The 17,886-nt window shown below is 43.1% G+C and overlaps 1 protein-coding gene across 1 annotated transcript in view; it reads left to right on the forward strand.

Annotated features, from left to right (window-relative positions):
• The window catches only part of ZNF598 (zinc finger protein 598, E3 ubiquitin ligase), a 50,029-nt gene extending 45,660 nt beyond the window's left edge, over positions 1 to 4,369 (forward strand). Inside the window, exons 11-12 of the mRNA XM_033914468.1 lie at positions 1,427 to 1,571; positions 1,826 to 4,369. Coding sequence (XP_033770359.1) covers positions 1,427 to 1,571; positions 1,826 to 2,173 — 493 coding nt within the window. The 3' untranslated portion in view covers positions 2,174 to 4,369. The remainder of the gene's footprint in view (positions 1 to 1,426; positions 1,572 to 1,825) is intronic.
• Positions 4,370 to 17,886: the final 13,517 nt, after the last annotated feature.

Genomic DNA, 17,886 nt, shown 5'->3' on the forward strand with positions numbered 1-17,886 from the left:
GATGGTAATAAAGTTGCTCTAAGATTATTTATTTTCTTATTGAAAAAGCCTGCAAGATCATTTGCAGTAGGTGGACTTTCCTTTTTAGAACATTTTTTTGATTCTATTTCAAATAAATTATTTATTAATTTGAATAGTTCTCTACTATTATTATTGTTTGTTGATCCAATTTTATTTGAATAATATTTAGCTCGTTTATCTGTGATAGATGTTTTATATTGCTTTAATTTATTTTGCCAGTTTACCTTATCTCCGTCCTTTCCTGTTCTTAACCAGATTTTTCTCTAATTTTCTTAATTCCTTTTTGAGCAATAAGAGTTCTTCATCAAACCATTTGTTTTCAGGTTGATGTTTGATTAAGCGAGGTTTTAAAGGTGCTATTGCATCTAATGTCTTTTGATTAAATTCTGTCAAATCTTCTAAAAAAACGACTGGTCAAGACCAGTTGCTTACCTGTCTTTCAGGCACTTTTTTAATGGGCACAAATGCTGTGCATGTGTTATACATGCACAATATCTGCCCCATAAAAAAAAAGACAACCCTCCCCAATGTCTCCACAACAAACCGGGACTGACCCCCCCACACCCACCTGCAAAAATCGGCAGGAGGGATGCCACTTCCCTCATGGCAACTCCCTCCCTTCCCCCAAGAGAAAATTGGCAGGAGAGATGCCACTTCCCTCATGGCAACTCCCTCCCTTCCCCCAAGAGAAAATTGGCAGGAGAGATGCCACTTCCCTCATGGCAACTCCTTCCCTTCCCCCAAGAGAAAATCAGCAGGAGAGATGCCACTTCCCTTCTGACATGCCGACACCCCCTCCCCCTTCGTGCGAGAGAAAATTGGCAGGAATGATGCCCACTCCTTTCCCCATGAGAGAAAATAGGCAGGAGGGATGCCCCTCCAAAACCATCCCCTATCCCCCCCCCCCAAAAAAAAGGCAGGAGGGATGCCCACTCCTTCCTATCACTTGATGCCCCTCCCAAATCATCCCCTACTCCCCCATAAAAAAGGCAGGAGGGATGCCCACTCCTTCTTATCACTTGATGCTCCCCCCCAACCCCTTCCCTCCCCAATTCTCTTTTTCAGAGGTTGGAAGCTGGAGGTAAGCACGGTCCTTCCAGCTCCAAGGCCCACTGATCCAAAATGGTGGGCCTTTCCTCCTTGGTGCATCATGTGATGCACGGGAGGGGCCCAAGACCCTGATTGGCTCAGACACCTTTTAATGAGTTCTTCTTGTGCTAACTTTCACTGCATGGGTGTATTCTTTTTACTTAGGACCGATTTTAGTGCATAGAAGATCTTCCAAAGCAATATGATGTGAATTAAGCTTTGTGCATCCTCACAGAGCTGGGCCTAAAGATATTTAGGGAAAATATACAACTTTCTGCAGTATGATTAAACTTAATTCTGTGATTCTCTTCAATAGACCCTCAACCTCCATGGGATCTTACCTTGTACCTGAAAACTTCCAGCAAAGGAATATTCATCTGATACAATCCATAAAGGACTTTCTGCAAAGTGATGAATCCAGATTTAATGAATTTAAAACCTACTCTGGGAAATTCAGACAAGTGAGTAGATTGGTATCCCTAACCGTGCAAATGTATGTGTGTGTGTGAGGAAATGAGGCTGCATATGAAACCCTAAGGTTGCCTGCCAGGTAATAAAGACCATGCTGTCATCGGAGAACCATTGGGCATAATTGTTCTGGCACATCTTTTTGTGTTCATGCAGCTAGTTCTGTTATAAGAGAGAATTTCAACAATACTGCAACCACAGTCTCGGAATCATTTATTTCTAACAGTTGTTTTCTCTTTTATATAAGGGCCTGATTTCTGCTGCTGAGTATTACAGAAATTGCCGTGATCTGCTTGGAGAGAACTTCAAGAAAATCTTTAATGAATTACTGGTACTGTTACCGGACACTGCCAAGCAGCAGGAGTTGTTGTCTGCTCACAATAACTTCCGAATCGAGGAGAAGCAAAGCTCCAATCAACTGAAAAAGAACAAGAACGTGTGGCAGACCAATTCCACTCCTCCTGAATTGGACTTCTTGATATGCCCCACCTGCAAACAAGTAGTGGCCCAGAAGGATGCTACAGCTCACAAGACCCTGCATGTGGAAGATGATGAGTTTCCTTCCTTGCAGGCAATCCGTAGGATTATTAGTTAAACCAGCAGCACCAGCTCACGTCTACAAGCTGCTCTCTTACCAGGAAAGAAATTAGGGGAAGGTAAGGAAGAAAGAGACGTAGACGGCCCCCTTGAGAGAGTCTTTGCAGTATGTTGGAAAGGGAGGGTCTGTGTTGTAACCTAAAAAGCAGACAGGAGTGAAAGGAGTCTAAAATGTCTGGTGTCACACGAGGTTGGTAGGAGCTGGCCATTCAGTGGCTGTGACAGCAATTTTTTTGATTTGGAGGGCAGGGAGGCAGTTGGCGAATAAATGTATCTTAATAGATACAACTGTTAGCACTAGTCACAGAGCATTTTGAGTCTACCTCTGAGGGAACTAATTGAGTAGAACAGGGCCAGTTGCCTTTGGGTGCTTCAGACTTGAAAACTATAGTAAAGTTGTACTTGAACTAGAACAAAGTTTACAGCATGACAGACAGGAAAATGGAGTATAAATAAGAAAAAAATATATATATATATTATCGCAATAAAAGAACAGGTAATCCTACTTCCTCTAAAGCCCTCTAGGGTCCATGTCAATGAAAAAGAAGCATTTAAAAGGTAAAGACAAACAAACCATCTTAGTTTAAACACAGTAAATCCCCAAAATTACAAGAAAATGTATGTTTGTAGCACTATATAAAAAAAAAAAAAAGAATTAATATTATTATTAGAAAGCCACTTTCCTCCACCACATTACGAGAGGCTCTCGTATTTAGAAAATGGCTTAGCTGCTTCTGGTCCCATAAAGTATATTTTTAAATGAAATATTTAGACAATTACAAGTGAGGTTCTACACCAGTTCCTCTTGCTGCATAACAATCTGAAAATATGCAAATCTTGTCTCAGAAATAGCCCAGCTGTACTGAAAAAAAATGGTGCGAGGGTGCAGTGGCTCTAGCACAAAAGGGAACAGAAGGGTAACTATAGCTGCAAGGAATTTCTCCAGCATGCTTGAAATGTTTAGGCTGTTCAAAGTCTAGTCGTCTTGCATAGGATCTTCTTCCAAGGAAGCAGGCTGCATCTTCACTGCACCAGCTGGAAATTGTAGGATCGTAACCAATAATTCTTAAGTATCTCTCTAGAAGAGAGACTGGGAGCTTTTAGGGCTATTTAGTTTTATCAGTGCTCCTGTTTGCTGATGGATTTGAAAACATCAACCAGAGGATGTTGCTCCACAGCCACTTCAGATTTGAGTTTGAAGAAAAGTACAAACAGATCCTCTTACTTTGAAAGTGAAATGCATACCTTGCAGTGGATCAGTGGTGGGTAACTAGCCCCCAGCACAATGGCAGAAGTTTTTGGCTTCAGTATTCTTGATCGCATATTCTCCAACAATATAAACTTAAAGTTAGGTCTGGTTGAGACAAAAGTATTACAGGGGGAAACGCAGACTGAAGTTTTCATGTGAATGGGTGCCATCCGCCAAGTATGTTGGAGTGGCCATGCAATTGCCCCTAGCTGACAGCAGTTGTCTACAGCTGCAGTGACTAACTTTCTCTTTGGAAACATTGGTACAAAATAAGAGTTCATAACCTGCACCTTATCTAGATGAGAGGCCAAGTGCAGATATTAGATTGGACAAGATAGGTGGTAGAGTCTGGAAGCTAAGCTCAAGGCAAGATCGAAGGAACTGATTTACTTATAGTATGTGTTGCATGCAGAATGAATGGGACCACCTAGATGAAAGCAAAGACTTCTGTGTGAGCAGAGGACCATCCTTCCATTCAGCATCTCCTCTCAACCCCTTTTCCAGCCAGGGGCTAGTGCTGGCCCATTCAGGGAAACATTTTTCAATTTGATTTTCTCGGCCATTCAGGCGTTTGTTTTGGGGTGGTTTTTTTGGTTTATTTTTTAGCCTTTTCACCCATCCCACCTACCTTTGCCTTCTCCAACCCACACGAGCAGTGTGGTGCAAATAAAATAGGCTGCACTTGGCCTCTCTACTTCTCAGTCCTCCCTTAACCTGCTACTTACCTGCCTCCATGTGGATGGCTGTTGGAGATTTGATCTGCTTTTTGCAGTGAGAGTCTTGGCTGTAGCACTGCCATTTTTCTCCTGATTAAGAAGCGACTCAAACTTGGTGTTGCTGTTTGGGTTTGAAGATAATTGTCAGCAAGAGAAGATGGCTCTATATTTCTGTCACTTTATATGTGCAGCCACTCTGGGAGCCTGAATAAAACAGGATATGCCATGGCTTGGTGATGTGGGTTATTTTCTATTGTATAAATATATGCTGTGCTGTCTTGCTTGGTTACTGGACAATAAGTGTATCATACCATAGTCACTTTAACACAATGTTCTACCCATCAGACTTCCAGACTACTGTACAAACCAATTGTCCCGTAATTATTCTTTGCAAGGTGAACTAAGCTAGCAGATACTCCTGCTTTATCTCTGGAAAATGATGCCTTATCAACTTTAAAGGGGTAACTTTATTCCTGAAATTTGCTTAAAACAGCATGTCATACAGATCAGTGTTCTTTGACCGCCGGTGCGCAGAAATTTTCTGCCAGTCCATAGGGCCGGCACCTCTATCGGGCCCAAGACAGTGTTCTGCAGCTTCCAGTCCATGGTGCGATCAACGTGGTGTCTTCGGGCCAGCTTCCTGAGTGCTGCACTGCACAAAGCTGTGGGAAAAGGCTCCAACGCGCATCCTGCATCTGAATCTGAAGCCTTCTCTCTGACGTCACAACATCAGAGGGAAGGCTTCCAGATGAGGCGCAGGACGCGTGCAAAGAGCCGCTGCCCACAGCTTTGTGCAATGCAGCACTCAGGGAGCCAGCCCAAAGATGCTGCGTTGATCACACCATGGACCAGCCCAAAGATAACACCGGGGGGGGGGCAGGCCAGAAGGCAAAGCACAGCATGGAGGGAGAGAGACAACAGCGGTAGGGGGGAATGCTTTTATGTTTTTTTATTTAGCGATTGATTTACATCTGCTGTCTGTTCAGGAAGAAATGCATTTGTTTCTTTTCCTCTGGGGTTGTACTGCTTGCACAGTCTTGCATCTTGGGGTTTATTTGTAAATATTAGTACTTTTAGGTTTTGGTCCTGCATTTGCATGGGGTTATCTGTTTTCTGGTAGGAATGAATGTTGAAAAGCATACAGTGTGCTTTGTGTATTTTAATTTTGTGGTTAACCATTATGTGTTCTTAATATGATTATATTGTGGAATCCTACTTTACGGAGAGGGTGGTGGCTGCCTGGAATGCGCTCCCGAGAGAGGTGGTGGAGAGGAAAACTGTGACTGAGTTCAAAGAAGCGTGGGATGAACACAGAGGATTTAGAATCAGAAAATAATATTAAATATTGAACTAAGGCCAGTGCTGGGCAGACTTGCGTGGTCTGTGTCTGTGTGTGGCCGTTTGGTGGAGGGTGGGCTGGGGAGGGCTTTGGTGGCTGGAAGGGTGTGGATGGTCTGGAGTGGGTCTTGGCGGAGATTTCGGCAGTTGGAACCCAAGCACAGTACGGGTAAAGCTTTGGATTCTTGCCCAGAAATAGCTAAGAAGAAAAAATGTAAAAATTTAAATTGAATCGGGTTGGGCAGACTGGATGGACCATTCGGGTCTTTATCTGCCGTCATCTACTATAGTTACTATGGTTTATATATATGAAAAATTAATGGAAAAAATGGTGTTACAATTAGTACTCTTATGGGGGCAGGTCTGGGGCAGAGATTGGGTGGAAATGGGCACAACTTAGCCCACTGTTCTTCAACTGCTGGTCCTCGGACCGGTGCCAGTCCACAAAATAATTATTTTATTTCTGCCGGTCCATAAGTGTCAAAAGGTTGAAGAACACTGATATAGATGCCTTGACTTACAGACATGCTTGGCTGTTTGTACATCCTGAACATTTAGATTTAGTAAGGTACTTGCCCTTCAGTACCTTAAAAAGTAAAATTGGTTATCTGGTAAGGAAAGATTAGATATTTTCTTTCTAGAAAATAGGCATGTCATTCTGGAACACTTGTGTATTTCTGATTTCGAGATCCTGTGTAGAGAGCCTCATTTACATTTTTTTGCTCCATCTCCCAGTCCTCTGGGCTGTCCTGTAAGTCCTCAATTCGTATCAAAGCATACAGTCAGCCCTAGAGGAGAAAACAGGGAGGGGTATGGAATGCTCCTCGGGAAACAGATCTGTTCTGCTCATATAACACAAAATAATCATGAAACATTTACCTGTAATGTGGTGAAATGAACAGGTCACCTACCTGAGTACAACCTGCACTAACCTGTTCTAAAAGATGCTCCATGGTCTCTTCATAATAGTAGTGGATCCCCCTATCCTTGAGTCTACTGGACCGAGAACAGAAACAAAGCATCTGATAATATGAACATACATGTCTGAGAGCAAGCAGACTAATGTACATCTGCCAGGATGGGCTTCCAGAATTATGTACCTAATATAATAAAATGCAAAGCGCGCATGCACTCTTACCCCTGTGTTCCCTGATCTGTCGGGCTGTGGTCGGCAGAGTGCGCATGCGCGCTAAGGCGCATGAAAGGCGGTGCGGAGCGGCGGCTGCCGGGAGGAGGGCTTTGAGGTGAGGCGGCTGGCGGCAGATGCGAAAGGAGGTAAGGGGTGCTGCTGGACAGGGGGAGAGGTGCTGACGAAAGGGGGGGGCAGAAAAAGGAAGGGAGGCGTATTGCTGGACAGGGGGAGCAGGGATGGACAGGGGAAGAGGTGATGATGGACGGGGGGCAGAAAAAGGAAGGGAGGCGTACTGCTGGATAGGGGGAGCAGGAAAGATGTGTTGATGGACAGGGGGGAAGAAAAAGGAACAGAGGCCTACTGCTGGACAGGGGAAACAGGAAAGAGGTGATGATGGATAGGGGGGAGGTAAAGCAAAGGGAGAAGGGCTGCTGCTGGATAAGGGGAGCAGAGAAGGGGTGGTGGTGGACACAGGAGGTAAAAAGAAGGGAAAATGGACAGGGGGAGCAGGCAATTAAGACAAAAAATACAGAAAGCGGCTAAGGCGAGAGAGAGAGAAAGAAATAAAGACAGACACACACACATATATTCTGGCACCTGTTAATGTAACGGGCTATAAGACTAGTTTACTATAAAGAAGATTATTAAGGTAAGTACCTAATCTTTCATAGGCACATCATTCTTAAACATTTGGGACATATCAAAACAGTCCCCTAGGATCTAGGGCGGGATAGATGAGCCTGCTGAAAGTATCCAAATTGGTCGCTACCTCTACCCCACAAAACTTGGTGAAAGTATAGTGGGAAGACCATGTGGCTGCTCTACAAATATCTCCAGGGGGAAACTGCTCTGGACTGTACCCAGAAGGAAGCTAGTGGAATGGGCCTTTATAGCTACTGGCAATTGCTTTCTGCTGCCGATGTAAGCTGAAGAACTGGTTGCTTTTGAATCCGGCTGGTACCCACTAGCACAAAGAGCTGATCTGACAGTTGAAGCTCATTTGCCACTTCCAGATAACAAAGCAACACTGAGAATCTCCAGCAGTTTCAGAGCTTTGTCACTCTTCTTGGACCCCCAAGTGAGCGTAAAATCTTAAGTAAGGAAAATGGTATTTCACTGTGATGTAAACCACATCAATCTAGAAGGTATTACAGTCTAGAAATGTATTTTAATGTAATACTTCCTGGTTGACGTGGAAACTATGCCCATGCCTCTGGAATTTGTCGGAGAATGTGGTGAAATCAGCTTAGCAGGGTTTAAAAAAGGCTTGGATAATTTCCTAAAAGAGACGTCCATACGCCATTATGGAGATGGCTTAGGGAACTCCACTGCTTATTCCTAGGATAAGCAGCATGAAATCTGTTTTACTACTTGGGATTTTGCTAGGTTATTGGGACCTGGGTTGGCCACTGTTGCAAACAGAAAATTGAAGCAGAACGAGGCTTTGAAATGTCAGCTGAACAAGATTGTCACCAAAGTTTTAAGAAGTTGTGAAAAAGACCACCTTTAAGGTAGACCAGAGGGGAAGGGTACCGAGGCCAGATTGTGAAGAGATGGTGGGAGGAGACAGGAAATGGGCAACGCAATTCATTTTTTAATTGTGATTAATAATTAATGCATTGATTGTAGTTAACTATGGTTAACCTGCAACCTTAACTTTGATAGGTCGGTACCAATAGATTATACAGTATAATCTCATTATAATGGACTTCAAAGGACCTGGAAAAACAGTCTGTTATATCCAGAGTTGCATTTTTAAAAAAACTTTATTTAGGTCAACTTGAAACAACGAACAACAGTCACTGCACAAGCATATCAACAAAACGTTGGTATGGCACGAAATGATTGCAAAACCAGAACACTAAAAGATGTTCTACTCTACAGCATTATGTTGTACTGTACTGGAAAGAAAAACACTCTGTCCTTTTCTTCTGGGCTGCATTTTGATACTATTTCACTGGCATGCCAAGCGCCTTGTAGATGGTGCCTGCATGTCCGTTATAGCCAAACAAAACTAGGGCTAAAAGTGGTTCTGGAGACCAAATTGGTTGTCCATTCTATCCAAAAGTCTGCTATATGCAATGATTTTCTGCATGTTTATAAAGGCCCACGGCCGGGACCGTTATAAGCGAGTCCGTTATAATGAGATTATACTGTATACCTAGAACAACTCTTAAGTGTGGCCCTGTATGTAGATGCAAGGAACTCTGGGTAATAGCAAGGTGCTTCATTTGCAAATCAACCAGCACTGAGCCTAACCAACAACTGGGCAGGGGTTGTCCTTATCCCTGCAAAAGCCCAACTACTGTAGTTTAACTTCCCTCCCCCCTGCACAAGCATTTATTAAGGCTCTTCTGTAAAGAAAGACTTTGATGTCTTGCAATTTGATTTTATTCTTTTCCATTCATTGCAGAAAAAAAAGACAGAACACTAGTTAAAATACTCAATTACAGACTGTTCTCTCAGAAGATACACTAAATCCATAAAAGTGTAAACATTTCACTTCTTTCTTAACAGGACTATACAAGACACATTTACATCAGAAACTGCAACATTTCAACAGTGGGATTTGCAAATAGTATTTTACACATTGTATTTGGTTGTATACTTCATATTTAAAAAAAATGAAAAGGCATTCTGAGCTGTGAATTTTCATATTGCAAAGTAAAACAAACAAAAAAAATCTTTACATTTTGGTCAAATAAAGCTGCTATAAGTAAGAGAGGCAGGCAGTTAGTTACCTGAACAATTGTGAATTTAGTGTGCATTTGGCTGGGTCATCATCTCCCCCCATGTGACATGTGAGCGCATTTCCTTCCTCTACCCACTCGGGTGCTAGGGAATGGGGAGGAAGCTCGGAGATGGAGTGAGCAGCCCTTGCATCATTCTGCAGATGAAGTTGAATTGATTAAATGGTTACGTCCTGGCATCCTCATTTGCCACATTAGGGTTTATAACTAGAGCTGTACCAAAGAGAAGTAACTGAGGACATTTTATAGCAGAATCTGAATACAAATAATTGTCATTAGCACATTAACATGAAACACCGGGTTGGGGCAAGACAAATCATGGGCTGCATACGAAGGGGTTTCTTCAGTCGTAAGGCGGAAGTCATTATGCCATTGTATAGATCCATGGTGAGGCCCCACCTGGAATACTGTGTGCAATTCTGGAGGCCGCATTATCGCAAGGATGTGCTGAGACTGGAGTCGGTGCAAAGAATGGCCACCCGGATGGTCTCGGGACTCAAGGATCTACCATACGAAAAACGGCTTGACAAATTACAGCTATACTCGCTCGAGGAGCGCAGAGAGAGGGGGGACATGATCGAGACGTTCAAGTATCTTACGGGCCGCATCGAGGCGGAGGAAGATATCTTCTTTTTCAAGGGTCCCACGACAACAAGAGGGCATCCGTTGAAAATCAGGGGCGGGAAACTACGAGGTGACACCAGGAAATTCTTTTTCACTGAAAGAGTGGTTGATCGCTGGAATAGTCTTCCACTACAGGTGATTGAGGCCAGCAGCGTGCCTGATTTTAAGGCCAAATGGGATCGGCACATGGGATCTATTCACAGGGCAAAGGTAGGGGAGGGACATTAAGGTGGGCAGACTAGATGGGCCGTAGGCCCTTATCTGCCGTCTATTTCTATGTTTCTATGGGGCTAACGTCATTTTCAGCAGCCTGGAAGTTCAACACCTGGTGCTCAGACATGGCCTAGCACTGAATTTCTAGATTTAGTCACTGGCTAAATATTGGCCTCTCTAATTTTTAAAACAGAAATTCTTTTTGTTTATTGTAAATGGCTGAGATTGAGCAAGTAAAGCGATATAGCAAATTTAATCAATAAATAAAATGGCTATTATTGTGACTTTTTAGTAACTCCACTATTTTTATTCTTTTTTTTCTACTTTTACCTTCCAATAAAAGAGAATTCTTAGGAGACCTAATAAAAATTTCCTAAGTTTGATTTAGAAAGGCCAAACATTCTGGGATCGTCACGTGGGATCTTTTAGAGGAAGAGATAATGGTTACTGTGGGTGGGCAGACTGGATGGGCCATTTGGCCTTTATCTGCCATCATGTTTTTATGGGCTCCTTTTACTAAGCTTCAATGAACACATGTTTAATTCAGCTTAAAGTGTCATCACGCTGGCCATGCTCAGGCGTTCAGCAGTATTTGGATTTATTTATACCCCGCCTTTCCCAAGGCAGGTCACAATCGAGTACATGAATAAAGCAACAGTGATAAGGTGAACTGTATGTTTTGGAACTGGTGTGTAATACCCATACTCTCAAAAACATTTACATTTTAGGACAAGGGCATGCTTGCAGGCGGAAACCAGGTAGGCCCTGTGCTAATGGGTCAGTGAGGGAGCCCTACGGCCTACAAAACAGGTGGTGGTAAGAGCTCACATGGTAATGGCCATGCACTAATTGGGAAATTAGCATGTGGCTGTGAAAGTGGCTTCAGTGTTCAGAAAATGCACAGCTTAGTAAAAGGGCCCCTCTGGGCTTAATGGGAAAGGCAAGTTGTCCTTTCGGAATGAGTGCTGCATCCATTTCCATTGTACTGAACCACCTTTCTGGGCACGCTGGTGGAAGTAATGGCCAGAAAGGGTTGGGTAAGTTTGTTGATTGTTTCCACCACAGAAAAGGGACTTAAGTTCACAGTAAACATGGCTCTGTGAGAAATTTGTGAAATTGTTCCTTCCCAGCACACTTGAGGACAAGAATCCTGTGCAGGCCCAAAATCAAATGCAGGTGAGGAGCATTTCTGATAGGGGGAGTGGGAGATCCTGTAAGTTCCATCTTCCGTTTCAGTTAATTCCAGATTACCTGAAGACTTAGATGAATCATGCGATTTATTCAGTGGTGTGAAGACTTTCATTTTTACTTAGTCTGTCAGTAGTTTAAACCGTGGGTCGATCCCGTGTGGCAACTGTAAGAAAGACCATCTTCAAACAGATGTTCATTCCATCATCATATGTATGATTGAGGTAGAGAAGTCAAGAATTCACTGCAGGCAAAGAGCTGACGAGTTCACAGGTTGACTGTTCAAAAGCCTTTGGTCCCTTAACATCATTCAATATGGCCTAACCCAGTTGGCAAAGAACAGCAAGTAGATGAAATACGGCATTTGGATGAATGTTTCAAACATTCAACTAATTTTCCCGACGGTACAAAGCGTGGCAGAATTGAAAGTCGTGTGAATGCGTATTTGGAGTGTGTAAGCAAAGCAACTCAAGCTGCATCTCTCGGGGTTCTTCTTATGTTGCCCCATTAGCTTGTAAGACAACACGAACGCTGCTTCTCCAACTCGCCGGCATTTCTGACAAGAGCTTCAACTAAGCAAGTTTCTGTGCGATTTCGATGAAAATACAATGCAAAACAGTAAACTGATGCCGAAAGTCATCACTGATCCAGTAGATGGAAGGTGAGGATTCAGTACTGAAGGAAATGATTTGTTTTGGCAAGGGCATTTTGCACGTTATCTTTAATCCATTCATACAGAGAGAGAGAGCCTTTTTCTGAAAATTACTGAGGCTCCGGAATGGATGTTAGCTTTCGTTTCACTGATGCACCCTCTGAGCTATGTCGCACGGCTTTTTCTTCAACATTAAAAATCAAGCTTTCAGTTGACGTTCCAGGTTCTTATTTGTATTCTGAATTGGCGCCAACTCACGTTTCCCCAGCATGCTTTTATAGTTGTTGGCATGTTTGTCCTTGAAATGATTAAGGTGGAATCTTTTCAAAACCTTGGCTCTATGTCCATTATCGCAAAGTACATCCACCCAGGATTTCGTTCATGTGTATGTTAAGATTTAACAATACTCTTCTATAACTACCAACGACCCTAACAAGTAACCGACCCTAATCTTCATCTTCCCTACTAGTATTCCTCAATTCTCCTCCCTTCCTCAATTTCTCCCCTCTGCCTCCTCTATTTAACGTCCCCTAAACTAATCCCCCTGCATCTACTGTGTAAGCGTCCCCCAAATTGTAACTTCCTGGAAATGCCCAGCTATCTTATACTGCAATCCGCTTAGAACTGCAAGGTAGAGGCGGAATAGAAGTCACTAATGTAATGTAATAACAAAAGCCTAAGGTCTGAGATCCAAGATGACTGCCCCTAAGCATATATAAAACCCTGACACAGACCGTGTTTCGCCCACGCTAAGTACTGCATCAGGGGTTAGCAGAACTAGGTGGTGTGTAAAAGCTGCATCACCAACCAGGTAAAGGCAAGAAACAATCAAAAGGTGGCAGCACTCGTCAGTGCGATATGCTGAGATTAGAGCAGCTTCTCAAATGGGGAACGCATTGATAGGGCAATTACACCTAAGTGCAGACTGAAATTTAAAAAACTATTGAAAACACGGCTATTTGTACGGACAATAGATGGAAGCGGGCAAGAAATGTCATGAAGACTCAGCTTTTCATAATGTTGATTCTACATTATTTGAGTTTTATATGGAAACTGTCTAGATGGTATATGACGGCGGAGCACAAAACCAATTTCTTTTTAAATCAGTGAAATGGTGTTGTGGCCGTGTTTGTCCACATTCCAAGGTAGCATAAAGAAATAAAAAACAAAGGAAATAAGGTGATACCTTTTTTTTTTATTGGATTACCTCAAGGCATTTTATGATGAGCTTTCAGATCAGAAATAAGCAAATGTTGAAAACGTGAAAGCATTTCAGGGATAGGAAGAGGGTTGATGGGTGGTAGAGCAGTGGGAAAGAAAACCCAGGACTTAAGGTTTCTCTTATATATGGTAACATTTGTCAACATTTGCTTAGTTCTGATCTGAAAGCTCATCATAAAACGCATTGAGTTAGTCCTTTACCTTTCCAAATCTGAAATTTATCAAGTTGCTAGGACTGGGACACGAGTCAATGACTCCTAACTACCTACCTACCGTGGAGACTGGAAAGCTATGCTGTTCAAAGGAAACTTACCCCCCTCGTCTACAAAACCGCGCTAGCGGTTTTTAGTGTAGAGAGCCGCACTGCTCCTGACGCTCACTGAGTTCCTATGAGTGGCGGGCCATTCAGTGCGGCTCCCCGTGCTCAAGTTTCAAGTTTATTAATATTTTGATATACCGACCATCCCAAGTATCTGGTCGGTTTACAATAATAAAAGATAGAAAATATGTCTATAAAAACCGCTAGCGCGGTTTCGTAGACGAGGGGGGGGTTTGTCTAAGTAGTTTGCAGCTAAAGCCACAAATCTTGAAGCTGTTCTGATGCAGACTACAAGACATGAAACCCTTATCCAATCCCACCGTGCAACTCTTGAGGAACGGGATGACTGTTAGGCAGTACAAAAGGGTCCAGAGAGCATAAAATCAAGCAAGGCACCTGAATTTAAGATTCCTCAACTTCCCCAAGAGGGTTTCCATGTCCCCTGTGGACTTACTGAAGAAGTACTTTTTGGAAACACCATCTGAAGCGACGTCACAGCTAAAGGTGGGGCTGGGGGAAAAAGGATTTTGTTCCGTACATCGGAAAGAACGAGTCCAAGCAGATGACTCCTCCGTTTCTTACTAATGGGACTGCGGAAGATCTTAGCAGAGAGATGTTGGCATTTGAACACGATTGGAACTTCATTCTAAAGAGATTAATTTCTTAGGGGCTTAGATCTATCTCAAACTAGGAGGACATTCCTGGCTTTTTTTTTTATTAGGATTTTATATACCGCCTATTAAGGTTATCTAAGCGGTTTTTACAATCAGGTACTCAAGCGTTTTCCCTGCTCACAATCTATCTAACGTACCTGGGGCTATGGAGGACTGAGTGACTTGCCCAGAGTCACAAGGAGCAGCGCGGGGTTTGAACCCACAACCCCAGGGTGCTCAGGCTGTAGATCCAACCACTGCGCCACACACTCCTTTGCCGTCAGGATGTCGAACCGCTGGTGCAGTTTTTCTTTTACAGTTCCCGTACTGATTAATTTTCTTAGTTCTTCCGGTGTAGCCAAGGTCGCAGGGCTGGATTTGGTTGAGGGTGGTGGGTGTGTAGAGATTGCACTGGTCATTCCCTTTCTTTTGGTTATTCTGGCTCCAAACTTTTATCTTGGATCTGTCCCTGTTTTTGCTATAAGACGGTTGTACTCGGATTGTTTTGATTTCATTGGAATTTATTCTTGTTTCTATATTTTATTTATGGAATATTCTATTTCATGTGCCATGTTGCATAAAAGGAGCCTAAATTTAAGTAAGAAGTAAGAACTAATCTCTGAACGTTTGCATCACAACCTAAAAGTGTGAAGGGAAGCTCTTCCCAGCACAGCATAAGTGACATTTCCTTGTATTCAGTTTCATGTTTGGCTGAATAAATATTGTATTCAGGTACCTATTTGGTACAGCTGTATTTATAACACTTTTTCAGTATCGTGCAATGCCTCTGTGATGCCAGGTCATTCACCATGGCTGCAGGTTATGTTCCAGCATATCTGATCCTTGGACGAAATCGGAAAATTACTGGAAAAAGGAGCCCTTTACCTAAATTAGCTTTACCGTTCATTTCCTCTTAGGCTGGGCATTTATTATTGACCAGGACTGGCGGCTGGCCTTGATGGACCTTTGGTTTGACTTAGCATGTCTTATGTTCTTAAATTCCAGAACCTTCCTTGGTGCTAGATTTTCTGGCCAGGCATTTCATTCCACGTAACTTGCTAAAGTGTCAGAGGCTACAGAAGCAGGTGAGGATGGTTCACAGAGTTTGCAAAAGACATACAATGATAATTAGTAGGCTTGAGTCTAAAATACTGAATGCAAAATTAAACTCCTAGAACAAAAGTCGGATTCATCCACTATAAAGCCAAACTTGATTACACTTCTATCAAAATTAAGTAATGCACTGCTCCATCAACCTAAAACCTATTCAAGCCCCTGTCAAGAATCTCTACAGCTGCCACAGCTATAACTCCAGTGTGTGAGTGATGCAGATGGCCCTTCTGCCCCACATGCATGTCACATTATGGTGGCCCCCCCCCCCGAACTGTTGCCAGGAATAGCTCTTCAAAGTGGCACAGCCTCAAAATGTCATGGTATTGGCCTCTGCCCCACACCAAGATTTAGGGTTACAGAAGCAGAAAAAAATCTCATTCTTTAGCACCTCTCCAGACTGGCACAGATCATTGATGGGTAATAGCTCACTATGACCAGCAGGTGGAGACTGAGACAAACTTTTGGCTGTAGTACAAGTGGCTATACAAAGAACAAAAGACTTAAAAGTTATTTTCTCCCCAGGCTACTTTTCTTTTTCATTTTTAACCAGGAGGTTTAATCCTCCTGTTTTGGCACTGGCCCTCATGGAAGGGAAAGGGAACGGGACTTGTATACTGCTTTTTTGTGGTTACCCATTCAAAGCAGTTTACATATATACAGGTACTTATTTTGTACCCAGGGCAATGGAGGATTAAGTGACTTGCCCAGGGTCAGAAGAAGCAGCGCTGGGATTTGATCCCACAACCTCGGGGTGCTGAGGCGGAGCTCTACCTCTAGGCCACTCCTCATCTCCATCAGCACTGCACGGTCCTGTCAGAGGCAGTAAGAAATAGCGAGACAATTCAGATATAGGGAATGGGATTTCGATACTACTTTTCTGTGGTTACACATTGAAAGCGGTTTACTTAAATACTGTGCTGGTACTTATTTTGTACCCAGGACAATAAAAGATTAAGTGACTTGCCCACGATCACAAGGAGCAACGCTGGGATCGATTCCACAACCTCAGGGTCGTGAGGCAACAGCTCTAATCATTTCTATACCACTAGTAGAAGTTCACAATGCTGTACACAATACCTGCAGGTACTTTCACTGTCCCTAGTGGGATCACAATCTGAGTTGGCAGGACATTAAACGCCTAGTCTTCTCTCAAGGTTCACAATCTCTATCTAAAAGCTAAGGAAACCTGCCCTCAGCTTATAAGCAAAGAGAAGCCGTACACGATCTTGTATCACACCTGTAACAGTGACTGACGCAGAGGTCTGCACAAAACCTTAGCCTTCCAAATAGGTTGAAGGGCTGTCGAGTAAGATTTGCCTCTTTGCGGATGATACCAAAATCTGTAATAGAGTAGACACGCCAGATGGTGTGAATAATGAAGAAAGACCTGGCGAAGCTTGAAGAATGGTCTGAAATTTGGCTGCTAAGAAATGCAAGGTCATACATTTGGGCTGCAAAAACCAGAGGGAACGGTACAGTTTAGGGGGTGAAGAACTTATGTGCACAACAGAAGAGCGGGACTTGGGTGGGATTGTATGTGATGATCTTAAAGTGGTCAAACAGGTTGAAAAGGTGACGGCGAAAGCTAGAAGGATGCTAGGTTGCATAGGGAGAGGTATGGCTAGTAGGAAAAAGGAGGTATTGATGCCCCTGTATAAGACTTTGGGGAGACCTCATTTAGAATATGGTGTACAATTCTGGAGGCCACACCTTCAAAAAGTATCGGAGTCGGTCCAGAGGAAAGCTACTAAGATGGCGTGTAGTCTTCGTCATAAGGCGTATGGGACAGACTTAAAGATCTCAATCTGTATACTTCAGAGGAAAGGCGGAGAGAAAAGATATGACAGAGATGTTTAAATATCTACGTAATGTAAATGCGCATGAGTCAAGTCTCTTTCATTTGAAAGGAAGCTCTGGAATGAAAGGGCATAGGATGAAGTTAAGAAGTGATAGGTTTTACAGTCTCCCGGAAGAAGTGGTGGAGACAGACTGTGTCTGATTTCAAGAAAGATGGGGTAGGCATGTGGGATCTCTTAGAGGGAGGAAGAAATAATGGTTACTGCGGATGGGCAGACTAGATGAGCCATTTGGCCTTTATCTGCCATCATGTTTCTATGTTTACTGATCAGTATTAGTATCCGACAGCACACCTAGTGTGCTCCATTGGCAGGTTTAGGGTTCTTCTAACTAAAGTCCTTTAGCATATCTAAATTCCATGCTCTGTGTGTATTAAATCACTGGTAAAGCAGGAATACAGCAAGCTCTTTAAACAATAACACTTGGAAACTTCTAGAAAGAACATCTCAATATTGCAACACTCTAAAAATCCCGTGTCTCTGCAAAGGTGAGTAAATGCTCCTTCCGTGACTGTGGAAAGAAGCAGATCAGCTCCCTGCTCGTATTTTTTTCTGGGATTGTCAGTTTAACAAGTTGGTGCACCTTAGGAGAGCTTTTCTCCCACTTTTCAAAATCAAGGGGGGTAACCTAAAACTACCATCACCGTCTGGGATTCCTAATGGAGGCTTTTTACCTGTTACCTACAA

This window comes from Geotrypetes seraphini, chromosome 11 (assembly GCF_902459505.1).
Source record: "Geotrypetes seraphini chromosome 11, aGeoSer1.1, whole genome shotgun sequence".
NCBI classification, from domain to species: Eukaryota; Metazoa; Chordata; class Amphibia; order Gymnophiona; family Dermophiidae; genus Geotrypetes; species Geotrypetes seraphini.